This window comes from Ascaphus truei, chromosome 5 (genome assembly GCF_040206685.1).
Source record: "Ascaphus truei isolate aAscTru1 chromosome 5, aAscTru1.hap1, whole genome shotgun sequence".
Taxonomy (NCBI): domain Eukaryota; kingdom Metazoa; phylum Chordata; class Amphibia; order Anura; family Ascaphidae; genus Ascaphus; species Ascaphus truei.
The window spans coordinates 272,250,529-272,278,407 of NC_134487.1; the positions used below are offsets into that span (position 1 = coordinate 272,250,529).

The window sequence follows — 27,879 nt, forward strand, 5'->3', positions numbered from 1 at the left end:
CCCAAAAGCCATGTTTTTTTGGCTGCATTCATGGGTTGGAATACAAGACATGACCTGAAATTAGCATTTGTTAAAACAAGACAATGGTACCTTGAAATACTGGCAGCATTTCTCCACAGGTGAGAGGACAACGATAGCAGAGACAATGCAAGATACAGAGTGGTCTAGAGACCTCCAGTGGAGAAGAAACACCAAAAGTGCATTAAAGAGACCATTAGAGGGGGAAAGAGGTGATCGTATACAAGGAGGACATAACTACAAGCAGAGACTAATGTGCTTAATTTGTCTAATTAGCCTCTGACCTTTTTTTGCTACACCTGCAAATGATCAGTTTGATTCGTAAGGATGTTTCTTCTGTGGAGGAGGATAGGATACAGGAGCTGCACGCTGGATTTCAGGGATCAACGCGCTGTACAAGATTTGGAGACACTATCTATGGAAGGTATCCAAGAGGAGGCTGTTGAGCCTCGTAGGGTACGCAGCTCTTGTCTGAAAGCCAGGTTCATCTTTTACCCGGTACAACATAGTAATGTTAACATTGAATAATATAAAAGATTGGTTGAGAGAGATTTGGAGAAAAAAAACTCTGACAGGCAGGTGGGACAAATGTAATTTGACTTATCAGGAGTGGGAAGCTTTGATAGAGCTGACAAATATGCTAAATATTAATTATTAGCAAGGGAGAAGGTGTGGTTGTGCTTGACAAATGTGATTACCACAGAGGCTTTGAATCAACGTTCAGATCAAGGTGCCAGATACCCTAGTTTGGAAAGAAGAAAGAAATACATTTGCTCATAGATAAGGCCTCGGACTTGGGGATATTAACAGAGAAGGAATGGAATTATATTTTGATTGATAAAGCTGTTATACCTATTTTCCATAGCTTACCCAATGTCCATAAGAGTATCGAACGGCCCCCAGGAAGACCAATTGTCTCAGGGATAGGTTCCCTTTAATGAGTGGTTATCTGAGTATGTGGACGGATTATTACTGCCTTTAGTGTTTGGACTACCTGCATTTTTAAGGGACACTTCTTATTAATAAATAATATTTCTTCGGATAAAACATATCTATGGGCAACCATGGATGTAGTTTCATTGTACTCTCCATTTGTTATCCAGATGGTTTAAAAGCAATAGGTCTTTTATGTGAAGTTACATAGTAACTGTGCACCGTCACAGATCCGCTTTCTTTTGCTTGGGGGTTTTCTATCTTCAGACACTCAGAACTGCAATGAGGGCAACGTTTGTCCCCATCATACGCCAACCACTTTAAGGGTTAGTGGGAGAAGTTCCACATGTTTGGCGATGTTTAACACCTTCAGGTATAATATTGTATTCTATTGAAGGTTTGTTGATTTGATATGGGATGGAACCATTGAGGAATTTAATAGCTTTGTTGAGTGGGTGAATCATAATGACACAAACTTACGCTTTACCAGCAACAGTCATGCTTTTAAATATAGATTTTTTTTTTAAGATGTTACTATCAAAGTCAATGAGGATTTAATTATTCATAGTGACATCTATATGAAAAATAATGCAGGCAATAGCTTACTGAGGGCGGATAGTTGCTACCCTAGGTCACTGGTGAAGGGTATCCAAGTCAGACAGATCCTCAGGATTAGAAGGAACTGTTCCAACTGAAAAACATTGCTATTAAGAGCAGATGAGTTCAAAATTAGATTTAGAGAGTGACGTTACCGAGTGGATGTTGGATAAGCCCGATTAGATGGCATGCAATTGTGATAGGAAAAAACATATAGCTCCTGTTGAAATGTGTGTGTGTGTGTGTATATATATATACACATCTGTGTATATATATGACCACTCCCAGTTGAAGGCTAAGGCCGAAACGCGTAGGAGCAGGTCCAGTGGCAGGATCCCCTGTTTTGTCCCCTCTCTAGGACATACTTATGTGCTGTGAGCCTTGTTCCTTGATTCCTCCAAGACTGTGCTGAGTACCTGACATGAGGTGAAGTATCACATATTTGCTGCTACAGACCAAGGTGTGCTTTTTCTGACTATGTATGTGTTTTTTCACAGTTAGTCTGCTATTATTGTCATGGTTTACAATTGTCCCCAGATTTAGGGAGACTGCTGCATTCTGTTATTCAGTCCATCAGCCATCTTATTTAGCCACCGTCCTATGTCTGTTAGTAGCTGTATCATTTACACCCTGTCAGGTACTCTTAAGCATGTATATGTCTAATTAGACTCCTGTATTGTCTCTCAGGGTAACTCCCTGAATTGAGGGTTAATCAAGTTTGCACTTCTCAGGGGATCCATGCCTTGTTTTAAATTTTCTGTGCTTTAATTTTTACTTTATGTTCTGTAACTTTTTCAATAAACATTGTGGTTTTGTACTGTCAGGCATACCAGAGTGCTTTCATTGAGGCTCTTTTCCCCTTTTTTTCTGTAATAATTTATGCCCTTATAGCACCACCGACAGATGACTACATCTAAAATTTCTTATAATAGAAAAGTCGGTTGTAGAGTTGCCTTAATTTGTCCCATGGATGCGGGGTCATCTTTTTTTCTCACACAATATATATATATATACAGTGGTCGACAAATCACCAAAAAATCTACTCGCCGAACAAAAAAATCTACTCGCCACCTAGTACCAAACGTGTGCTGCTTGGGCCAATAGGAGCTCGCCACGATGTTAAATCCACTCGCCCGGGGCGTTCAAATGTATAGGTTTGTCGAACACTGTAAATATATATATATATATATATATATATATATATATATATATATTGTGATACTATCAGTGTCCTCAGGGCTGGTACAGTGCAGTAAGGGACCTTTCTAGCTCTCCGAGCGTTAATCCCCTAGAGTAGCCAGCAGCTGCTGCTGCCTAATTGAGAAGGCTAAACTCCTAATTGCTCATGGAGTTTTTAAATGAGGAAGTGTTTTAAAAGACACAGGAAGCTGCCATGCTGAGAGTGACACAGAGAGTCAGAGATTGCAGTCCCAGAGAAGGGGACAGAGAAGCATCCTCCCAAGCTGTGGAAGCTGGCACAGACCCCTAGATCTGCTGGACGGTTGTCACGGAGCCTGCAGGGACTGCCAGGGTCATTAATCCCAGGAAGAAGGAAGGACGAGAGACTGTGCTGAAGCGGGGATGTCCTGTCCTTGGCATTGTATTTACAGAAGAGTTTCTCTGAGCTCACGTTGGGCCGAGTTCCCCTAGGAAGGAAGGACGCAAGACCGTGCTCAAGCGGGGACGTCTGCTCCAATGGACTAACAGATGAGAGACACTATATTGGTGTGCTTACGACTGTTCATGTGGGGTGCATATGGTAATAAATGTTTTAAGCTGAGAACCAGTATAGTTGGCCAGCATTCATTAGAAAGTGCTGAAGCAAAGATGAGTTATTTTCCCTAAAGGGAATAGGTGTTCTTTATATGTATTGGTTTGACATAAAGGGATGGTGGGCCTGTTGATGTATAACTTAATCCCTGTAAATAAACCCCAAAGAGAGAAATGCTATGTTTCCTGCCTTAAATTGGGACTAAAAGAGACTGCAACCTGGTGTGGGCATCACAAACAAATAAATATATATTACATATATATTTTTTTTATTGGAACCTTGTGCACATGTATTGGTTCTAACAGGACTATTGAAAAGGCACCAAAATTAATCACAAACTTTAATTTGGAACAACAGCTGGCATGCTCCAAAACAGTTAACACAGCAAAAACATGAAGTTTCCCCCCCCCAATAAATCAGTTCCCAGTATTAGAGAGTAGTGACTGTTTTATAAAATTATTTTTTTAAATGTAACTCTTAATTTGTTATTAGTTTTAAAGCATCCTTTGATGTCTGTAGCAGGTTTTAGCCCACCTCTCAAACACTTTCCTGTTTGTGATCATTTGTTTCCAATGTTCCCAGCAGTTTGAGCTGTAAACTGTAACAATCATGTTCTTAGTAATATAAAGGATACATTGTAATTGCCGAGTTATACTAACTGAAGGATTGATTGTCTGCCTAATAATGACTGTCAATCAGAATTTTTAGTTACATAACAGGAGCAGCAGACGACAGCCAGCTCAGGTAATACATTTTGAATTATACATAGTCACATGCTTTACATTTACATATGTAGCCATGGCTGCTTTTTGGCTACTAGTCTGCCCTTCTCCTGGCAGTAAGCCCTGGTAAGAGCAGGAAGATGGAAGATCGATGCCAGCGAGGCTCCTATAGATGTCAGACTCACCAGGTAGGATGGTAAAATCAATTTATTGAACTACATAAAACAGATACTAACAAGACATGACTAGGAGACCTCCTCCCATGCGTTTCGGGCAAGTTTGCCCTTTCTAAAGGAGTCAGCGGGGACGGACCATCGTGAGTATCCACTCCATCCGTGTAGCTGTGCATCTGCAGCCGATCGCCATACATTGGGAACGGGACTGCACACAGCCTTAACCCCATGCCTCCATTAGGCTTTTATTCCTTGCTCTACTTATCAACCATATATAGGCTATCAGCCACAAGGTGTTTATACCTGGAGTCGCCAGACGGTTTTTCTTGGTCTGGTAAGAGCAGGCCTGCCAGGACGAATCCTGGGTTTTACCCACCCCCAGCAGCTTCAGTGAGTCACAGGGAGGCGGTGCAACTAGGCCTGTGTTTCCAATCAAGGGCTCAGACCTGATTCCTGCTTTTCTTTTACTTAAGGGGCTGCAGTACCAAACTTAGTGAGTTGCCTCTACCCTTGAGAGAGGCTGGTCTACCCCAACAACTGTGCAAGGCACTGTCAGTTTGTACTCCCTCCCCAACGGGAGTGGAGTGGGAGACTATACCTATTACTTCACCAGGGAGTAAGGGAAGATCAATGACTGCTTCAGGGCCCCTTCGCTTGGAGTGAAGGTCCAGGGTACATCCTGAGGGTAAAGCCTCAAGAATTGCCTGCTGCTGTGAATGCTGTAAGAGCTGCAGTGTACAATAAAGTGTTCGTTTTTTACTATACCTTCCTGCCTGAGACTGCAATCTATCAGGGGAGGGGTAAAGAAGTTCTCCTGTAGGGATTGTCCCCCACATCCCTGGGGCCTGCAAGAGAGGGAGGCGCTCACCGTGAGTACTAATCAGTTATTACCCCAGAAGTCTGTTCTGACCTCCACAACACCGCAGGAGACTCAGATCTACTGTGAGCCAGCAGGTATGCACCACACCATGTAGCAGTGAAATCTCCCAGAGGAGGGGTGGGGGGGAAACACATTACACATAAAAAAAGAGGGCAGTAGTATTGCTGCTTTAAGTAGATTGTGTGGGTACATCCATTGTAGCTGAAGGAATTACGGCTTGTAAAACTTTCCTCCCAAATTGCACCTCAGGCAGTAGACAATCTGTTTCTAAATGTACAGTGCCCTGGATAAAAAGGCACTATATAAATGTTTTGAGAAGGTGTGCACCGATGACCATGTTGCTGCCTTACAAATATCTCGCGCAGAGGCCAGAGCCTTTTCCTCCCGAAACATTGCCAGAGCTCTGGTTAAATCAACTCCATTCGTCTGAGGTGGAACTTTGCCTAGAGAACAATAATCTTTGCTCCTGAAATGATGGCCTTGAAAGCAGAGGCAGCTTGCTGGTTATTTGTTTATTTTTATTTTGGATGGGGGATAAAACAGTCTTGAAGTTTTTCTGAGCTTGGCTGTCTTCCAGATATACTGACAGTGCTCGAACTACATCCAGGTTCTGCAATAGTTTATCCTTTTCGTAAGGAACCACAATATCCTGATTCCTAGCAAATTTGTATACTACTTTAGCACGGAAGTGAGGGTCTGTCCTCCATCACAATTTTATCTCGACATATGCAAAGCACCATAAGGCTGAGCTTATAGGGCCGGCTACGGATGACGTCACCCATCTCCGTAGCCTTTGCGAAAGTTGTAATTTGAGTTTGAGACGTCTCTGGCTACAAGGTCTCTGGCTACATACTCCTGACGAAGCCACGTTATTTACCGGCGAAACGCGTAGAGTAGGACCGCCCAGAGGAGAGACGAGGGGCCGAGTGACTGCCCATCCCATAAACTGAACCGGAAGTGACGCGGCGCTCTGGAGATCGCGACGGAGCAAAGCTCCAGAGAACCACTGGGAGGCAGCTAGCCGAACGTGGAGGAATCCCCAGAGTGCATCAGACTCTGAGCGGAGGCGGGGGTGAGCCACGGCACGAGTCGATCCTTCATATCACAATTGTGATTCATGCGTATTTTATATGTTTTTAATGTAAGTGTGCATTTTTGTATTTGGCATAAATTTATACCTTGTATTATTGATCTGCACTATGGGTATCTCCTTTACTTTTCCATCCTATGATCTCACTGGTACTGGAGTTTAATACCACTTCAAACTCAGAAGACCATCTGTGATCCACACCACCTGAAGCTATTTTGATGTTGCCTGATTAACACTGAAATCCTGTTGCCTGATTAACACTGAAATCCTGTGAGTAGGCTGCACATAGGAGCCAAGATTACCATTGAGTTATTCCACTCAACAATACCGTCTGCACTTAGATTGTTGTGTTTTGTCTCCCTTTATGCTCCCCCTGGGTTACGAGACTACAAGGGGAGCGACGTCAGGCAAGGGGGAAGGCAGAGGGGTGGTGACGAGCAAAGGGGAAGGCTGAAACGGAGATGTAATATCTGTTTGTATGCTGAATTTACTTTTACTTTAAATTACGGGAGAATTTTCTATTTTAAAAGTTGTTAATATAATGTTTCACTTGACAAACACAATCACACATAGAGCCACCAACAGAAATCATGGGGCCCAGGACAAATGAAAGGAGCAGGCTCCCCCGAACGCATAGCGCACCTACCACAAAAAAAATATTTTTTAGCGCGCAACTGTTTTCTTATTGTAATACAGAAAAAAAACATTACAATGCAACCTGTTTATTTTTATATTTTCAACAAAACTGACCTTGACTGGGTTGGTGCTGCTTCCTTCTTCCTTGCCCGCCAGACGCTTACCCCCTGCCCCCCGGGGTGGGATGTAGGCACGTGAGGTAGGTGGCTGGGGGGGGGGGTGGGGGGAGACTGGCTGGCTAATTCCACGGCTGCTGCCTGGGGCAGAAGGAACTGGGTTGGCAGGTGCAGGCTCTCCACAGCGCTTCCCCTCTGTCCCACATTGGAGCAGGCCGGACACCCTGCTCCCTCGGCTCTGCGCATGCACACGGGAATCATTGCTTTTTTTCCCCCCCATAAAACTGGCACAGCCACACAGAGGGCCTGGGAAGCCAGGCCCCCTGACTCATGGGGCCCAGGATGCAAACTCCAGCATAACACCCCCCCCCCCCCCGTTGGCAGGCCTGAACACACATATCCCCCTCTCCCTGCACATCACACACCAAAAGCTATCTGATTGGTTTCTAGACTGTCACTGTAAAAATCAAATTCTGACTACAGAGATTTAGGTCGCTCCTACTATAAGCGCATGCAACGGATTCAATGCATGTTTTGGCGAGACAATGCCGTCACTAGGCGCAGCCCAAGACTTGCAATTTTTCAACTCTGCACACTATAGTGATTGCTGCAGGAAAAGAAAAATATCTTGAGGATGAGTGTTTTAATAGACAGGCCCTTTAAAAGGCTATAGGAGATGAACAAGACAAAAGACAAGATTGAAAACCCATTGGCATTTTATCAGTGGTTTGATTCTCATGCTTGCCTAGATTCATCTGGAAACCAGATGTTTGAGCTCAAATTTGTTGCTTAAGAGCATCCAAGGCACACACCTGTACTTTTAATGAAGCAGGTTTTAACCCTTTTTTTAAATCCTAGCTATACTGTAGAAACAGCAGAATCATTGCTCGAAATGGGAGTAATGACCTTGTGGCATCAGTTAAAAGAATATCTTCCATAGTCTGGAATATATATATATAGCGGAGGTAAATCGCTTTTCTTAAGTGGTCAGGTATCAATCACCTGATCTGAATAGTCCAATGCTCTCAAAATATCTGCTGTTAACCTCCATGCCATCAACTGAAGGAATCCAGGATTGGCCTTTGCATCTGTAGGGCATGAAGTGGCAAGCCTGCTTGGAAAGATTCACTAGGAACCATGCCCATCTAGGCCAATGAGGCACTCAGTATAGCATGCCTCCCCCCCTTTTTGATTATCACCATGGGGAATAACAGAATGGGAGTGAACATGTATGGGAGTGGGAGGAATGTCGAGTTGACTGACATGGTGTCCCCAAGTAGTGGCTTCGGGATCTTGCCATCTGGGGCCAAAATTAGCAACCTTCTTGCTTTCTCTGGAAGCCACCGGGTCTATTGAGTGAAGGCCCCATTGATGTACCATGCACAATTAGTTATTCTTGTCCTGACATGAGATGAGGCTACATCTTTATACCCAAGTCAGAATGCTTGTCCTACCCCAGTAAGGAGAAGATATATCCCAGCTGTTATGTTGCCATACAGGAAGAAAATATACAAAATGGATTGACTCACAAAACTGTATACATTGGTGCACCAAAATACATTAGAGTAACTAATCAGTTATGAATTTCTTTTAGCGATGTTTTATACATGGCAACCCTCCTGCCCAAGTGTTAATCTTGATTATGTTAAATTGCGAACATAAGCCCACCGCCTACAAAGATGGCTGCTCTACAAAATATCCACAAGAAGTTACCACCTAGAGCTGCATGTTCAAACTTACCCAAACTGACAAAAAACAGGAAGACTCATTTGTCGTCATTAGTAAATAGTCTTTATTTAGAGAGGAAAGCACTTTAAATATTTACATTTATTTATTTTTAATTATAAAAAGAAACTCTTTAAGTGCCAGAATTCTGCAAAAAAGGTCTAAATACACTTAAGGTAAAGTACATTTTCTTGAGACATTTTTCAAGACATCACAAGGATTAGAGGTTAAAGTTTGTCGCATAAGAATGGAAGAGAAGATAGGAAAGTTGAGCTCCTGAGACAAGCTAAATATTTGTTCACTTACACTGTTTTTTGTCCCAGTTCTGAACCCATTTTGAATGTTAATATTCTTAACATAACATGCTTTTCAAAGCTCCTAAAAACTATAACTTGTAAATGAAGGGGAAAGAGGGAATACATACTTGTGTGCAGGGATGTGCTCAAGTTAGGTCTTTATCATGTGCATTTAAAAAAAATGGCACAACCAAACGTCAGCCTTATAAAAAGCATGAAATAGTATTATAGAGTGTAATTTTACCCAACTAAATTGTAGAACACACCACAATGGTCTGATCATCACAGGTCAGTTTTAGCACTTCCACAGCAAGTCACCGTATGTCCCTCCGGCAGCAAAGTGATTAAGCTCCAATTAGATTTACAGCAAAAAGGTTAGCCCAATTTTGGCATGTGCACTGCCACCACTCATCGGTGTGTGTGCGAGGGGATTCTTATAACCCAACTGCAATAGTCCTTTCATTTATTTACTGGAGGACAGTGGCACAAACCAGCTTCATTTACTCTAGAGGGCCTCTCCTGTGAACCAACATTGAGCAACCAAGCAACTTTTTTTTTTTTTTTAATTTAAACATATTTAATTGTTAGATGACAGAAGTGGTTGCAATCAAATGTTATGGATTGTCATTGTTTAAACATCAGCACACCAATATGCACCTGCATAAGGACTGGGATAAAGCATATACCATTGTTCTCCAATTGTCTTAGTAGACATACAGGTAGGATTCAGCATGAAGGGAAAAACGCTAACCAAGGTTTTATATAATGAGATGGCAGATCCTCATTGGCTCTGCATTTTTGCCCCCATCACGAAAGCAGGTGCTAAAGAAGGGGACAAAACTGTCAGCCTGAACCCTCCTGAAGGTGAACAAATGAGCCATGCTGTCAGCATTGTAAAAAGTCACTGTCTCTTCCCCACAGTCAAGATACACTCCAATCTTCTTCAGAGGAGTCTCTACCTGGAAGGCAGTCCAGGGGCTGGTGGCTGCCCAATACTTGTGGCAGTCCATCATGCGGAGGGTCCAGTAGCCATTCTTTGGACACAGCTTGACCCTGACTTTGCGGTCCACGGACCTAGAGGCCACTCCCACATCCCATTTTGTCTTGTTGCCCACCCAAACTTCCCAGTAGTGCCGGCCAGTGCAGAAAACCTGGGTGCCCAAAACGTTGAGACATTGCAGGAATCGTTGGGACAGGTCTACACTTTGAAGAGAGGAAGGTCTCTCATTCTCCATCACACTGGTCAGGTCATTAGAAAACATGAGGCTAGGGTGGGCTGAGGAGGTGTCAAACGTCAAGGGTGCTGGCACTGGGGGGGGGGGGGGTGGGGAGGGGGAGAGGGGGAGAATACAAAAAACACACTTTAGTAACATGAATATTCAATGAAACACCAACACTTTTCTTATAGTGAACTGGGAATGTACAGCCTTCGGATTGTGGTGCCCGAGGTGGATAAAGTGAGTTGTTCAAGTTCACAAGGCGAGCAGACACTGGGATTTCACCTGCTGCAAAGGCACTAGTCCAATGTTTTTCAACCAGGGTTCCCAGGGCATCCCTAAAGAGTTCCTTGTAATTTTAAAGGTCATTTTAAAATTGTACCAAATACAGAACAATTTACAATGCATTTGATCACAGAGATGCTATTAAAGGGTTGAGGTTCCTCGGAATTTCACATAGGGTTCTTAAAAAAAAAAAAAACGAAGGAAACCACTGCACAACAACTAGCATTTGTATGTTGCCAATATTCTGTAGTGCAATGTGGGAGGCAGGACATTGTCATGTTCTACAAAGAGACAATATGAAGGAATACATGTGTATGTATAACATTTACATACATACTGTTTAAAACAGCGAGCATTGGCTTATGGGTGCCATGTAATAATGGCTTGAAGACAAAAAAAAAGGGTATGTATAGATGGATAGATATAGCTAAATAGAAGGACAAAGACAGAAAGTGCCAACTCACCAGGCTGAATGGATTTAAACATTCTACGCCACACCATGTATTGAAGAGGGCCTTTGTATTTGTCAATGAGCAGGTCACAGTTAACCAGGACTGGAGATTCCACATTGACAGCTGGCCTAAAAAGTGAGTGGATATCAAAAACCTTTAGACTAAAAGGGAAACAGTCAGCAAAACATAACAGGAGAGAGGAAAAAAAAAAAAAAGGTTAATAGATTGAAATATTTTGCAAAGTAATTATTGCAAACCGGGCAGTAAAGTCACTCAAGTGTAGTCAAAAGTTATTTGAAATTAAACCCCAATTCCAAAACCACCCCCCATTGATTAAAGAAAAAGAGCCCAATATACTGTAGAACACACTAAAACATCTCTGCAGAGAGCAAACACTGTGTTAAGGAAAGGACCACAGACCCCACTAGTCAGTGAGCAACACATGCACTAATGGCTCTAGGCATAAACAAAACAGGTCTAGCGACTCCAGAAATGCAAACTCGCAGTAAGATTATGTTTTAATTTATTTTAAAACAACTTTGATTCAAAGGACATGGCAGTAAGGAAAAGTAACAAAAAAGGGGGGGGGGGGGGGGGGGTGATTGGGGTTTCCCAGAATTTCACAATATAAATTCTAGGGTCCTGTAAGTAACAAAAAAAAAAAAAAAAAAATCTGTTATAGTCCCAAATCATAACAAAAACAGATTTTAGAATGTGTATTACATGATATTTGGCAACAAAATAATGGTTTCTTTTATAGAAAGTCACGTTGCACACAAATCTATAAACAGATTCAACAAGACCCCAGCACAACAACTACTGTTTAGAACAAGCATGAGGCTTTAAAGGCAAGCTACATTACCCAAACAGGAGTTTGTTTAATACCCTAGATTACAATTTGCTAACCCACCTTTTGCAACTATTAACACATACCTTTGCTTTAGGGTCTCTCCTGCCTGAAACAGGAGAGAAAAAAAATATATAAATACAATTTTTTAAAGAGGTTTATAATTTTCTTGCTTGGCACTCTAGTCCCCCATTTACCTCCACTAAGAAAGAGTCTCCAGTCATGCTCAACGTTTCATGGATGTATGCGATGTCTTCGTCTAGATCCTCCATCTGCTTGCCCAGCTTCTGCACTACACCCTGCAGCCGTGTCACTGCCTCTCTGTGCTCCTTCTCCAACGCAGACAGCATTATCTTCTCCTCCTTCGCCAGAATATCACGTAGACGCTGGAACTCTTCTGCAACACTACGGCCGAGGTCTTGGCCGGTCTCCTGTGGAATAGTTTAGTAATTGTTTACAAACTCTACATCGTAAACACCCAACAGGACAGGTTGCAAAGCACTGCATTCTCGAAAGCAGTGACGTGGTTAAAAAAAAAAAAATGAAGTTATACTAGCAGATTTCATAAGAATCACTGTCCTGGTTGCACGGAAAGCCCCAATACAGTTATATATTGCAGAAACTCAAAGCCATCCCCTTTACATTCAAACTGGAGCCATTTTTTGCATTGCAAATCACCATGGGCGAAGTAGACAGTCCAAGGAAAACAGCAATGTACCTTTAGACTGCTGATCTCGTCCTCAGCCTGCTGCTTTTTCTGCGCTAAGTTTTCCACCTGACTCTCACGTGCCTTCAGCATTTCCTTTAGCTCTTTCTGCAGGATAAAGGCAGGGAGACGGAGTCAGCTGCACCTCAAATTCACCGACAAAGCATCAAAACAAGCAGACCGACCATACCAAGAGAAATGGTTCTAGTCCCTAGCACTAATCCTACATTAGGTCTTTTCAAGCTTGCAGCCACAGCTAAGTGGTCTCAAGTCATAGTATTGTTTTCACCTCCTGATTTATGTACCCTCAAACTTTTTTTCTATTAATTTCGGTTTATGCTAGTTAATAAAGTTTCAGAAATTTAAGGAGGACTCCATTTTACATGAAGGGGATGAGTTTAACTACCTGTCAAAGTTTAATGACCCCCCCCCAGGAAGCCTACGACAGAACAGTTACGGCGAGATATGTAAATACACTCAAGTTTGTCTACGTGAATGAATAAAGTCAAAAATTTGTTTCAACTACTTTTAAAACCGGGTCCCAAGAGAACCTGGAAAGTTTTGCTTTGTAGAAACTATTGACAATAAAATTATTGGAGATGGTAAATATTTGAGTGCACTGTGGATGTTCCATTTATTTGATCACCGAGCTGTAGAATATAATAGCACCCACAGAGAAGGGATAAGACTGGCAGTTTCTGGGGAGAATCACAAATTCTCATTGCACCAACCTGGGTTCTCTTGTAATACTCAGTGGTGCTGCATTTCTTCACTTGCTCCACCACCTTTTTCAGAAGGTAGTTGGTCTTAATGACCTTGTTGTGCATCACCCGGCGGCAATTGGGACAGGATGGATCTCTCGCCGAGCTGCCCCAGAAGCGCAGGATGCAGACCCTGCAGAAGTGGTGCATGCAATCCAACATGACCGGGTCACTCAGCAGGTCGCAGCACACAGAGCAGGTTAGCTCCTCCCTCAAGCCACAATCTGCTGGCATTGTAGATGCCATAGCTACTTGGAAAGAAGTAATGAAGAGTAAGAGACAAAGGCAGCGATATACATAATTGTTATAGCATTAATATACAACCATATTAGGAGGATGTGATAAATACAATTTAAAACAAAACAAAAAATACACCATACTAAAAAACATTAAGGCAAAGCTGCTTTGGCTCCAGAAAGGAGCCGATCTGGGATCCCATGATGCCCTCCTGGTTCGAGAGAATTGTACCAATTTTAAACAGAAAGTTGTCATTTCCTGATGCTGTTGCAGCTCCCTATTGGCTGCCCAAGATGGCATGTGAACGGGAAGTTATTTTTCATCCAGCAGGGAATATATTCTCTTCCCCACACAAAAAAAGTGATTGCATAAAAACAGAGGGACTCCCAGATCAGCTCCCCCACTAAAAATGTTTTATTTAAAAATAAAAATAAAAAAAAACCCACACCCACACCCACACCACAACAAACACCCCATCAGTCATCTACATTTGTTTATGTAGTGTGGGCTTACAATTAACTTCAAATAGGGTAAAGCAATACTATTGCAGTCATAATAAAAAAGGTGTAATATTCCCACCTGTGACACTGGGCCGGCTTTTGCAAATGCAGGGTCCTGTGCGATATCTGTATTACTACCTTTTACAGATTTTCTTTTAAAAATCACACACAAACAAGAGGATTCTGGCCCTTTTTAAAAAAAAAATCCTTTAACAGGAAACTCTATTGTGATGATAAAAATAAGGAAACAAGAGTTGGGAGGGGGGTGGGGGTGTTAGAGAGAAGAGAAGTTCATCACATTTAGGAATTATTTATTGTAGATAAGATACAATTATTTTTTGCGTTATTTATTTTTCTGCAGGGGAAAAAAATATAGATCTATACAACATCGTTTAAGCATATGCACAAGCAAACTCCCATAGTCGATTACACAATTGTGATTAAACCTCTCCCATGTCTGTCGCTCCCCAATTGCCCACCTCCACCATATTTCTCTCCACCCCTTGTGTCTCAGTGTCTCCCCCTGTGAGTACCTCTACTCTGTCGTTGCTGGTCCTCTAGTTCTCCTCTGTCCAACTCCCAAATGCCTGATTGGACTTCTCTTTGAATGTCCCGTTTTTCCTCCTTCTCAGGATTAGCCCCTAAAGGAAAAGAAACACTGTGGTCAGAGGCAGGGTCGCAAAGAGCGCGGGACTGCAACTGCACCAATAGCAGGCAGAGCCAGACTTTTTTGGATCAGTTACTGGCATGCCATTTGGACCATGTCAACTTTGAGGATAGCAGCACCTCTCCCCCACCAGAGGATAGCTTTGCCTCCTTTCATTGCAGTTAGCCTCTTTTCCGAATAAACAGATATAAAATTATACATGTTTAGTATATAGTTAGTGGGAAATGATTTGCCATTTTCTAACCCTAAACACAGAAGCAAAGTCTTAACTCTTGCAGAGCCAGAAGGGCCACAGCGCCTGTGACCACATGATCACTCTGTCACGGATGACAAACAGGAGAAGTCTACAGAAGCACAGAAAGCCATTTCCCCTAGAAACCCCCCAAATACGTTTAGAACCTAGGTATTATATCATTGGGCCCATGACAGATTTAGCTAATATGGGCAACCAAAGGGTTAAACGTTTTAACTTGCCTAGAAAGCAGGCATTTTTAATAATGTATTTTCAAAACTCGCTAATAACCTCAATTCACAATGCTTAAGGGTCACTCATTGTTATTCAATTCCCCAGGGAGAAGCAAAGATAAGGACAGAGCTCAGTGGTCACAAATATGAGATACGTGGTTGTTTCCTTGTAGGTTCACACAGAGACACAGCAACATCCCTATGTCAAAGGCCACTACTTGAGAAGAACTCCGAGCAGGAGTGCAACAGCAACACATGGCGTGTTAGAAGCCCATCTGTTCCCCCTCAATAATGACACTCGTGTTTGGGCAAAACAAGGCCACAGCTTTTAGATTTTAACCAACTCTATCACCTGCCAAGTATCCAGACTGTAGTACAGAGCCCCAAACAGCATTGCCGTGGCTCATCACTACCAACTAGTACCAGAGCCCCCAACGTCATCGCTGTGGCTCATGACTTCCACTGCTCACCATAACAGGTGTGTAGCATAATTATTCCAACCAGCCCCAATGTGGGCGCCATTATATCAGGTATTCTTATACCTCTTGATCTCTGCGAACCTGGAAGGCCTTCCACCCACCTACTGCTGAGAGAAATTCCATAACGAAATACATTAGTATCAAACCCCCCCCTTTTTTTTTTATTATACATTTTTAATTGAACATCAAGAACAGTAACATCATAACAGTCCAACACAAACATGGGGAGGGTAGCTGGGAATCTTCTGATGGGCCGCGTGGAATGAGGCCTGCCACCAGCCCACCTCATACATATAACCTCCCTTATTACATAACTAGCTCCTCCAATCAGGCTTAACTGTAGCCGCCGGCGGGGAGTAGAGCAAAGGAAGGCAATGTAAAGTCCCACAGAGTGGGGGAATGGGGAGGCTCGCACGTGCCATGAGGCCCCTGCCTTAGTGCAGGGGGCAACTTGGCACGTTAGGCGCACTCCTGTCTCCCCCCAACTAATGATAGAAACGTAGTGTTTGGGGGAAGACAAGACCACAGCTTTTAGATTTTGACCTTAGTCTTATTAACTCTTCTTTACCCCCTGCCAGGCATCTCACCTGTAGTACACAGCCCGCAACGGCATTTCCGTGGTTCGTGACCCACTGCTCACCATACCAGGTGTAGCGCAATTATTCCAGCCCGCCCGAATGAGGGCGTCATTATATGAGGTATCCTTGTACCTCTTAGTCTCTAAGCCTGGCAGGCCCACCACACCCAAGGACATTGGTCCTGGGCACCACATAGCGATAGCCTGCTCCACGACCTCATGCATGTTCATGCTAAACATATATATCCTTGCCGATAGCCGACAAGTGTACCTGTCCAAAACCACCCACTCTGGTATTTCCTTCTGTAACCGAGTGCCTTACTGCGTATCCACCCATCCTTTTCTAGCTTTCTCGTGGCCTTGTTCATCATCCATTTTTCCAGTGTCCCGTGGTCATGGCATCACGTCAACCCCACCATGTATGTATGTTCACCCCATCAGTATATGTAACCTCCTTTGTCTTGCCAGTTCTGTCAACCCTTGGATCAAACACCAACTTACTTGGCCAACCTGCTCCGTTTAGAACAGTATATATACTCCTGTGACTGACCATAGAAGGCTGTACAAAACCAACATGATACCTCACCACTCCATACTAGAATGAAAAAAAACAGTTAACATACACCTAAACCGGTACTCCGATATCCGTTATATCGATGGCCACTACCCTCCCCTATTACCCCATGTACTGTAGCATGCCGTCTTACAGTATAAACAAACAAACAAAAGATACCTCCTTGAATGCACTTAAGAGTGGCTAAATGGGTGATGTGGTAATTATAGTTAAAAACCTTTTAATCACATAAGAAAGTTAAAACATATTTGTATAGAGGGGTGTGGTATAAATAGTCCAGGACCAGCCCCTTGTAGCGGCGGCTGCAGCTGCTACTTTGAAACCGGGACACTTCTTCCTGGGCATCCTGCCTGCTTTCCCTTCCACTCGGGGAAGCAACGAAGGGGCTATGAACTTAGACAGCATCCAGGAGCTAAGTATAATACTTTAATAGCCTGTTAGATGCCTATGTCTAGGGAACTGGGACTACACGGCACTATATACTCTGCCTCCCTCCCCATATAGCCACCATTCCACAATCACATCACTTGTGCAGGATATAGGGATCAATGGTTTAATCCCCAACACTAAGGGGCTGAGTCAGGGGTACTATTTACTTATTGTGAACAGCATTAGCTACTCATTTTCTATATATGCTCACATGTATGGAGATATATTACTAACCATTCAGTGAGTCCTACAACCTGTGTACTCATTAATAACTAATATTGACCCTGTTTGCCCTATGTCTTTTACTGGTTTCAAGTAAGGAGACTATGTTAATGATCTCTGCGCTAAATTATTAGCATGTTAATGAGGCTATAACTGGATACGGTCCTTGAACCGTGCCTCTGGGCATTCATAAGAGCACATTTTGTGCCTGCCCTTTGCAGAGCAGTAACACCATCTAGCCAATTATTTTATTATATTCATACATTATTTTATGTGTGGTTATGTATTCACTTTATTTATTTTTTGTTGTTGTTGACTTCACCCTGTTCTGGAGTTATTCTATACCCACCCTCAAAGTGGTCTAGTGATTACACACAGATTTATACTATCTGACCAGTCGGCTTTTAGTTTATCACCCCTTCAGATTTAGTTTCGGTATACCAGTACCATCCCAGGTTTATTGAATTATTGATAATAGGATTTCCATAGGTATTATGGGCCTCTTAGTCTGGAGTTACATACAGGGGATTTTCTAAGCGAGTAAGCCCACTTTAGGGTGGAGTACTGTTACTATCTTCCTACTAATGTTGAAGATTCTGTTGGTTTGTTAACAAGGGGCTGGTCCTGGACTATTTATACCACACCCCTCTATACAAATATGTTTTAACTTTCTTATGTGATTAAAAGGTTTTTAACTATAATTACCACATCACCCATTTAGCCACTCTGAGTGCATTCAAGGAGGTATCTTTTGTTTGTTTATCAGTATCCCTATCCTCTTTTGCACCAGTATTTGGCACTATTTACTTATCATCACTATTGTTACTTTTGCTGATGCGGGAGCATCCCCCACCCATCTCTCCCCCCCCCCTTTGTTACGTCTTACAGTATAAAAGGAAAAGGGGGAGGGGAGATCTACCCACTCCCCCTACTATTATTCCACACACCAGTGGCCTGACCAGAAAACCCTGCTAACAACGCCCACGATGTGTCGAAAATGTGCAAGTCTCCATCCCAGAGTCTTGTATTCCCATTAATTATTCAGTACACCAACACGATAATGCGCCGTGGCCAGCTGTAGAGAGAAAGCCTGCTCTCCCTGGAGGAAAATCTGCACCTTGACCACCAAGTGGCCCACCAGGCATGAGCGTCCTAAACGCCCAATTCTTTACCCTCAGACCTGATGTCAACGCAGCACGCGCGTTTCACCCTAGGGATCCTATACACTGTCCCCAGTATCTATATCAATGCCTAGCAAGAAGCAAACCTCGCGAGTGCCCCGCTTTGTAATGAAAATGTTCAGAGACGCCCAATTTTAACCACTTATGTGTAGCATCCCAAATGCCCCAGGTTCCTTCTTTGGTACCACTTACCCAGTCTTGTAATAACGGTTTCTGGTCATGATAACAGATAAAACTGAAACGACTATCTCACTCTGATATCCTCCGTTCTTAAACAGGTTTGCTATTTTGTAATGTAACTGCATATATAGTTGCATGAATGGGTGACTCAGCTGTATGTAACTTGTAGCATTAATGCATACTTCCTCGTATTCAGGTATGCTGATTTAAGCACTAAATCTTCTGTCACCATGCCATATCACAATACCATAAATTCTTCATATAAGCTATGGTGACACAAAATAGGTTTTATTTATGCAACAAAAAATAAAAAAATCAATTAGATTTGGAAGCAGGATAACTGTGCAGCCTATTCAGCCAAAGGCTCATTATTCTGTGCCGCCATGACCTATACAAAATATATTCAACTTCTCCACATGAATGGGGCAAAGCTCGTTTATTCCATCATTGCTGTATGCAATGTTTCAATTCCCGAATGAGGCAAAAATACACAACTCAACCAAAGCAGGGGCCACGTTAGTCATTCAACTAATTTTAGGGCAGCTGTTAGAGCAGGGGTGCATAGACTTTTCCCCCTGCGCACCGCTGCTTGCTCTCCTTACCTGCTCACGCCCCCTCCTTCCTCTTCTGGTCATGTGATGTTGCCGAAGACTAGGTAGGCGACATTGCAGAAGTCTCACGCAATCTCCCGGAATTTAATTTAAATGCCTATGGGGAAGACATTGGGGCCATTGTAACCGCCGCGCCCCTCTGAAAAAATCTTGCCCCCCCCCACTGTGCACACCCCTGTGTTAAGAGTACCCAATTTTTTATTTATTTTGTTTTCCTTTTGCTATTGAACCATCTTTTTTTATTTTTTTTTGTACAGTGACAGCTATCATTTCTTAAATACCCTGGTGTTCCTTACAAATTTACTCCAAGCCGGAATCAAGGACTACAATTAGCTGGAACAGCTTTAACGAACTCCACGGAACATTATGGCTATAGGAGCTTAGTGCCTCCTTGCAAAAGGCAGAGGTGGGTTTCATACCCACGCCTCCTGAGCGACTTGATCCTAAATTCTGTGCCCGATACTGCTCAGCTATGTTACCTGCAGCTTTCCCATTTAATATCCCTCTTTATGCTAAGCCACAACAAATGTAGAGAGTATACTATGAACCAGTATGCCCATACTTTATTATATGGCAAGGATTATTGTATGGCTGTATCTTAGCCATGCTGTTACCAACCCGTGTCAGCAGACTGCATATTGCCTCATTGAAAGCAAACAAAAACAAAATGGCCATTCTCACCACCCTCATTTAAGAACCTTGGCTAATTAAGTAACCATGTTATAGCACTTTTTTTTAAAGCTTGGACTGCCATTTAATATGGCGAGAATCAAGATAATTAAGGTTATAATGCATACAGCGGTTACAGAGGCACTGCGTTCTTCCCCAGGGCATTTAAATTAAGTGCCGGGGTGTGGATCGCGTGAGGCCTCTGCAACATCCCATACCTTCAGGGACGCCATGGCAAAGCCGACAACTAAGCGTCATTTGACGCCAGAGACAAGGTAAAGAGGGGGGTGCGAGCAGGGAGGCAGGGGAGGGGAAGTAAGAGCAGGCAGGGGGCACAAACTGAAAATTTCACGCAACCCTGACTTAAACCATGGGGCCTTGCCTGCCTAACCTTAGGCTAGGTCCCGTTGCAGCGCCTGCTATGGCATGCGCTGCAGGGACAAGAGCTGCCCCTCAATGGGGCCGGGCCAACTCCCTACCTTGCTCGCCGCGTTGTGAGAACAGATCTCTGAAGACAGGAAATCTGTGATAACAACTTGCGACAGAGCGCTGGCCATGCCCCCGGCGGTTCAGCCAATGAGGGCGAACCTGCCGGGTGACGTCATGGCCGTGAGCCACCGCCACGCTCCCCAAGCAGCTCACTGCAGAATGGGGATCCTGGCTAGGGTTGCCAGGTGGTTTGTCCAAAAAAATACTGGACAATTGTAAGAAATGCGACCCCCATGCATCCATATAAAACATGCCTACCCCACCCTCCCAATCCATATAAAATATACCTCCACAATCAAATTCAGACTTACCTTGGGAATGGTGTCAGGTCGGGTATGTTGGCTGCAGAGGGGCTGGCGGCCGCTGGCTGCGGAGGGGCCGGTAAGAGCCTGTCTGTCCCACGCCGACGTGTCCGAGGCTGACACGTCAGGCCTCCCTCTCACACCGGAAGCCCAGCTGACTTCCGGCGCTGACATCAAAGGACAAGGCGCGCGTAAGCATCACAGCACCTCGGCTTGGGACAGACAGGGAGAGAGAAGCCTGCAGCGGGGGAGAGCCGGACATGGCAACTTCTGACTGGCCGCCAGCCCCCCCCCGCGATCGGAGAGAGAGGCAATACCGGACACATACATGTCCGGTATTACCTTTCATACCGGACGCAGGGGCAAAATACCGGGCTGCCCAGCTCAAAACCAGACACCTGGCATCCCTAATCATGGCAGGCGCACGTGTTGCGCCGACACAGGGGACTCAGCCATATTGTAATGAGATTAAGTAAAAAGTTTGTGTATGCAATTCCTGCAGTTTCCCTTCTTCCCCCTGTCTGGCATGAAGTGACAAATCTGTGTGCTTAAAACAAAAAACACAACTACAATGCTTGATTAATAGATCTAACCCAACTACTCACTGGCCCGATAAACTTTCTGATTGTCAAACCTGTCAGTTTGACCAATGAGGAGATTGTCAAAGCAGCCATTTTGCAGAAACCTTTTTCAAGACAGAAACTTCTGCATACAGGTGCAACTGCCTCGTACCGATTTATAACCACTGCATATTACTATATCAACATTACAGTGCATGAAGCCTATATATGCTCCATATAATGTGCTATACTAATTACCTCCATGTAATCTTCTTGCCCATCATGCCACTGAGTGTAAGAAAAATATGACACCTTGATCTTTGTTTAGCAATATTACACATATAGCCCATAACTGTAGAGATATAAAATGTCATTTGTCAAGTGATAGATTCTGTGCATCACTTATTTGAAGCCGGTCTCACTCCTTTTTATTATCTTGTATCTTGATATGTAACCACAAGGGGTATTATTTACTAGTAAGCTCCATTAGGCCCCTCGGTCCTTCATCCCTTATACCACACACTAGCTCTGTCTGCCCTGTGTCCCCCCCCCCCCTCCCCCAGCTGAGCAAGGATCATGCTGTCCAGATGCAAAATAAATCCTGATACCAGCAGGACGTACAGCTAGGGTTGCCAGATGTTTCTCCAAAAATACTGGTCACAATGGTGAAAGGTGAAAGATACACATACGCACTCCATGCCGTTTCCTCCTCTCCTTGGCTCCACCCTCAGGCTCCCGACACCACCAGTGAAGTGGACAAAAGGGTGAAAGTGCGCAGCTAAAACATGATTCAACAGTGTATATAAAAATAGTGCAAGTGAAAGTTTAAATAAACAATAAATGGACCTTGTGGGAAATAACACTAATGTGACGTCTGAAGCCTTTCTTGAGGGGTGGCTCGACACCCCTAGGGCTATAGAAAAAACAAAAAGACAGGGCGCACAACGCACATAGTGAAGCACAATTAAAAGATAATTTTACTAAAAAATTAAAGGTTCTGCGTACATCAATATAATGAAAATCAAGCAGTGGGTTAGTGGGGTTACCACACGGAAGAAATGATCACAGCTCTCCACTGGAACGGACGCGAGGCACTGGATACCAGCAGACCACATCCAAGGCAGCAGCTTCCGTGAGACCTTCAGTCAGGGTAACCAGATGTTGGGGACCGGTGAAGAGTCCCGTTATGAGGCTCAGAAGCCTCCGTCAGTCCTACAGCAATGCAGCTCCAACAGCACGCCGCTCAGACCCGTGGTGCGCCTTCTGATGACGTCACGACACTCTCCTCACATGGAGCGGGAGTATTCCCTGATGAAGTAAACATGTGTTACGAAACTAGTTGGATTGTTGATCTATCTGACCATACTGTTTGTCAAGTATATTCTTGGCTTGTGCCTCCCGGTCCCCTGCCTCACTGCCTGTCGGTACGAGTGTTCACTATTGCTACCCTGCCTGCCCTGTGTATTGTTCGCCGATGCGCTCTCTCCCCCGCTCCATGTGAGGAGAGTGTCGTGACGTCATCAGAAGGCGCACCACGGGTCTGAGCGGCGTGCTGTTGGAGCTGCATTGCTGTAGGACTGACGGAGGCTTCTGAGCCCCATAACGGGACTTTTACACGGGACTCTTCACCGGTCCCCAACATCTGGTTACCCTGACTGAAGGCCTCACGGAAGCTGCTGCCTTGGATGTGGTCTGCTGGTATCCAGTGCCTCGCGTCCGTTCCAGTGGAGAGCTGTGATCATTTCTTCCGTGTGGTAACCCCACTAACCCACTGCTTGATTTTCATTATATTGATGTACGCAGAACCTTTAATTTTTTAGTAAAATTATCTTTTAATTGTGCTTCACTATGTGCGTTGTGCGCCCTGTCTTTTTGTTCTTTCCCGACACCACCACCTGATTAACTGCATTACCCAGCAGCAGCCAACCAGGGTGGAGGAAGCTGTCCAGCCCCCTAGCAGCAGCCCTGCTCCCCATGCTCGGGGAAATCCCACAGCCTCCCAAATCACTATGTCCAGAGAGGTGATACCTTACACATCTCCAGTATTACCTCTATTATTTTACTGGACAGATTGTCCAAATACAGGACAGTCTGGTTCAATATGGGACACCTGGCAACCGTACCTACTGCAAGGTATATACATACATACCGGTATAGCTATATCTGTAATATATAAAAAAAAAAAAAAAAGAAAAAAAAAAAAAAAGGTGCAAATTATTGCGGGTTGCCCCTGCACCAAGGGGCACCTCACAGCCCCCTGGGCACTCCCCACCTTACTGCTGCACCAGCTGCCCTGCTCTCTGGCACGTTGAGCCATCCTTTCCTGCTAAAGCTCCCCTGGGAGGCCCACACCAAGCGGCTCCCACAGCCAGGCCCACCGCTAAGGACCGCACCAAGTGGCTCCGTCATGCAGACGCGCCACCACGCACCGCCCCGTCAGTCAGGCTGCAGCCCACAAGAAAATCAATCTTCACTCTAACATCCCTTCCTTACTACATCGCTAGCTCCTCCCTATGGGCTTAACTCCGTAGCTGCCGGCGGGGAGGAGTGGAGGAAAGGGTGGCAATGCAGAAAGTCCCGCAGTGGGGGAACTGCCTTAGTGCAGGGGGCTGACTTTAATACAGCAGATCTTCATGCAAACGGCTCAGCAGCTCAGGGTACTCTTCTGTATATCAGTGGGGTGGCGGGCAGCAGATAAAGGGGGATAGTAGTACAACCCCAGAGTACCACTACTGTTTTAATAACTAGACCAGGGGTGCGCAGCGATTGCAGAGGCCCCGCACTCTTCCCCATGGCATTTAAATTACCGTAAATGCCGGGGGATAGCGCGAGGCCTCCGCAACGCCCCTTAACTTCGGCGGTCCGTCACCATGGCAACACGTCATCAAATGCCGCAGGATCACGTTGCCACGTCACCCGCGGTGTCATTTGACGCCGAAGACAAGGTAAGGAGGTAGGTGCGAGCAGGGGGCACAGCGGGGAAAGTTTGCTCTCCCCTGAACTAGACTAATGATTCTACTTTAGGACATCTCCCTTTCTGCCTTCTAAGCATAAACATAATAAAATATTCATGTGGCCACAGGTACAACCCCTCAAAAATTACTGCTTTACCAGGGACACCAAATAAAAAGGTTTAAAAATTGCCTGCAACACATTGCAAAGCTCCCCCAGGTGCAAATGACTTGGATCAGGGGTGCAGGAACTTTTAAGTCTGCGCCCCCCTGCCTGATCTCCCTCTCTTCTCGGCTCTGGTGTCAAATGACGCGGTGTGGTCATGTGATGCCACGTTGTCATGGCAACGTCCCTTGACCCTGCGGCGTCATTTGACGTCGAGTTGCCATGAAGACACGTCGCTGGAAGCCAAGGTAAGTAAATTTACAGAGGCCTTGCGCAGTCCCCCAGCATTGAATTAAAATGCCTTCGTGGCAGCGCAGGGCCTCTATAGACGCTGCACCCCCTAGAAAATCCCACGCCCCCCAGTTTGCGGACACCTGGCTTAGACCAGTGATTGTTTTTGTGCCTCCCCTACCCCTACAAAATATTTGTTCAGCAAGCCCTCTAATTACAGTATATCCTAGACTAGAGCTAACAAAACTGTGTGACTGATCCCATGCAATATAATGTCCTGAGCTTGTGAGGGAAACACACTTAATGCCCCAAACTGCATCTGTGTGAGCAGACAGAATGGGTGACAGCTGTCAATTACAGTGGGAGCTTCCAAAGTCATGCCCAGCAAAAGCATTCTGGGAAGAGACTTTGGAAACTCCTGCTGCAATTGACAGCTATACCACCCACACCAATGTGCCGTTTGGGGTATTAATATGTGTGCAGTCTCCACACGGGCTCAGAAACCCACTATACTGCCTGGGAGCCATCATTACATGTTCTTCTATGGCAAACCTCTTGGAGACACCTTACAAACTATTAGGGGTTTGCGAACCGCCTGTTGGGAATAACTCGCTTTGACCAAATAGAGCATTAAATGACAACATAGAACACTTACTCCCTCTAGTACCCTAATGACATACAGTGTACACCAAGAAAAGTGCCCCCACCGGGGCTCTTATAACAAACTGTACGTCATTTAGTATGTGATCGATGCGCCATCGCATGCCATATTTATGTTGGCCCCCCTTCCCCATTACATCCGTACAGAGCAGAAAACACATTGATTCACATTCCAAGGGTCAGAGTTGGGATGATGCTCCAGCACTGAAAGGGTTAAAAAACAAACAAAAAAAACCACGCATGAAGTCCCATTACATTTTACACACTGATGGGAGGCACAGATTTAACACTGCATGGGTTACAGCAGGAGTGCACAATATTTTCTGGGGGGGTGGCGCTTAGAGACCTGCGCTCTTCCCCACAACATTTAAATAAATTGCTGGGGGAGCACGCGAGGCCTCTAACGGCCTCATACCTGCCCTCCGGCGGCACTGCCACAGAGAAGGCAAGAGGGGCGGAAACAAAAAAAAAAAAAAGAGAAGTTTGCGCACCCCTGGGCTACAGGACACCAGCCATTGTGCCCAAAAATATTACTTTCAGCACTGGACATAGAGTTTTGCAGGCACAGCGAGTCCCTGCCCTGTAGAGCTTACAATCTTACTGTCAAGCATGAGGCACAGGGAGATAAAGTGACTTGCCCAAGGAGATGACACCCTGTCTCAAAAACAGAATCCCCTGCTTGCAAGTCAGGAGTTGTTATTTTCAGACCTGTGCTCCCCGAGCCCTTTCCAGCAATGCATTGCTAACTATTGGCAGGCACTGTAGGGGTTAATCTGGGTCACCTTTGCAGACTACCTGCAGCAAGCCTCTGTGTGTTCATGTGACCATCCCCCAGCCAGAACCACACACGATTTAAAAAAAAACCCCTGTTACCTCTCTCCAGCTCCCACGCCAGGGTATCAGCACAACTTTCAGCATGCAAGAGATTGACATGAGCCCAACCAATCAGATCTGACCTATGTACTCTATGCCTCTCTCTTATTGGCTAGCAGGATCTCACATGATCCCATCCTCCTACACCCATTTTTTTTAGTCACATGGTCTGCTGCTGCTTTATCAAAATAAACAACCTAACCCTGCACTGATTAACGGGGTTAAAAGGCCTGTTATGAGTACAACCCCTTCCAGGACATACTTGAAAATGAGAGGTAACTCACAATGTATTACTTCCTGGTGAAACATTTTATAAATAAAATAAATAAGCATGGAGCAAATAAAAATAGATACACATTTAGTTCTTCTGTTATTGAAGGATAGAGGAGCTTACAAGCAAGATAAGCACTTCCTATGAATACATGCAAAGACCATTTCCTGTGTATGTCTGAAATGTTCTGGATTATGTCTATATACTGTACTAATGTATGTCTGAAATGTTCTGGATAATGTGTATATACTGTACTAATATATGCATAAAATAGAAGTAGTGATAATATCCCCACAACCTACTGATCATTTGTCAAATCAGCCACTGATCTGCAAACTGTTATAATGAGCGAAAGGTTCTGAGCTTCAACCAATAGGAGACAGACAGGCAGTGCAGCGCTCCTTGGCATTCACAGGCAGAATAAGACACACTAGGTGCAGCTCTATGTAATAGGTACAGGACATGACAAATAGGTACACTGCAGTACTTGCTACCTAGGTGCAATTACTGGAGCGTATGTATCACGCATTTGAAGTGAATGAGCCCTTTTTTTTCATCCTCATCATCTCTTTCCTCTGAGACTTGAACAGAGAATCCCTCTGTGAAGTCTGAATTATTCAAATGCAAAGTTAATGTGTTTGGACCCTTATCTCAAAGCCTTAGGCTGCGGCCATAGTACGCACGTGACCCAGCGCAAGGAGGCGAGCGCGCCTGTGGCCTGAGCGATTTGTGGACTTTGATGACGCGCGTGACGGGGAGGCGTGGCCTTGACATCAGCAGACTGGTTCGCCCTCATTGGTTGTAGCACTCACGTGACGCGGCCATCGCGCGAAAAATAAAAAAAAATGTCTCTAAATCCTGCTGTGCCGGACTGTTGCACTTATATGCATTTATTCGTGCTGCGCGTGCTGCGCGTGCCGTCGCGTGCACTACTGCTCGGCCAGCTTCATTCTAAGATTTACCCGTGTCTTCCCGTGGCTTTTTTCGGCTGGCGCCGAACTTGGCCGCGCGCCAGCCTCATCTTCCCCGCATCTTCCCCTCCCCTCGCGACCCCCTGGCTGCTCCGCCTCTGCTTCTCCGGGTTCCGGGGGCGCACACACGCATCCCCCCCTTACCCCGCCACCCCTTCAACCTTCGGGGATGTCGGCGGTTCCCTGGCACGCGCGCACGCACCCTGGCACGCGTGACCGGCGCACCAGTGACGCGCGGCACGCGTCGGAAAAAAAAATCAGCCGCGTCTGCCCGCACATTGCGGTGGCGGCGGCCGCAGGAGACTGAATGCGGCGGTCACTGTATGTCGAATGCCTTACTTTAATGGATCACGTTACAGTGGCCTCCTTAACACTTAAGGTTAAGGACT

At 44.8% G+C, this 27,879-nt stretch overlaps 1 protein-coding gene across 1 annotated transcript; it reads right to left on the reverse strand.

Annotated features, from left to right (window-relative positions):
• Positions 1-8,704: 8,704 nt before the first annotated feature.
• On the reverse strand, positions 8,705-26,328 carry LOC142495925 (E3 ubiquitin-protein ligase TRIM62-like). Its single transcript, XM_075602061.1, has 8 exons — positions 26,249-26,328; positions 14,496-14,603; positions 13,196-13,473; positions 12,477-12,572; positions 11,956-12,189; positions 11,845-11,867; positions 10,924-11,039; positions 8,705-10,266 (listed from the first exon to the last, which is right to left on the reverse strand). The coding sequence occupies exons 3-8, from the start codon at positions 13,469-13,471 to the stop codon at positions 9,716-9,718; spliced, it is 1,296 nt and encodes a 431-aa protein (XP_075458176.1). The 5' UTR covers positions 13,472-13,473; positions 14,496-14,603; positions 26,249-26,328; the 3' UTR covers positions 8,705-9,715.
• Between the last annotated feature and the right edge of the window lie 1,551 nt (positions 26,329-27,879).

Excerpts from the sequence above, each read along its gene's own strand:
- LOC142495925 (XM_075602061.1), bottom strand. The coding sequence starts at position 13,471 with ATGGCATCTACAATGCCAGCAGATTGTGGCTTGAGGGAGGAGCTAACC. Across the intron at positions 11,040-11,844 it reads GGAGAGACCCTAAAGCAAAG|GCCAGCTGTCAATGTGGAAT; the intron begins GTATGTGTTAAT and ends CTCACTTTTTAG. Across the intron at positions 10,267-10,923 it reads GTTTAAATCCATTCAGCCTG|TGCCAGCACCCTTGACGTTT; the intron begins GTGAGTTGGCAC and ends CCCCCCCCCCAG.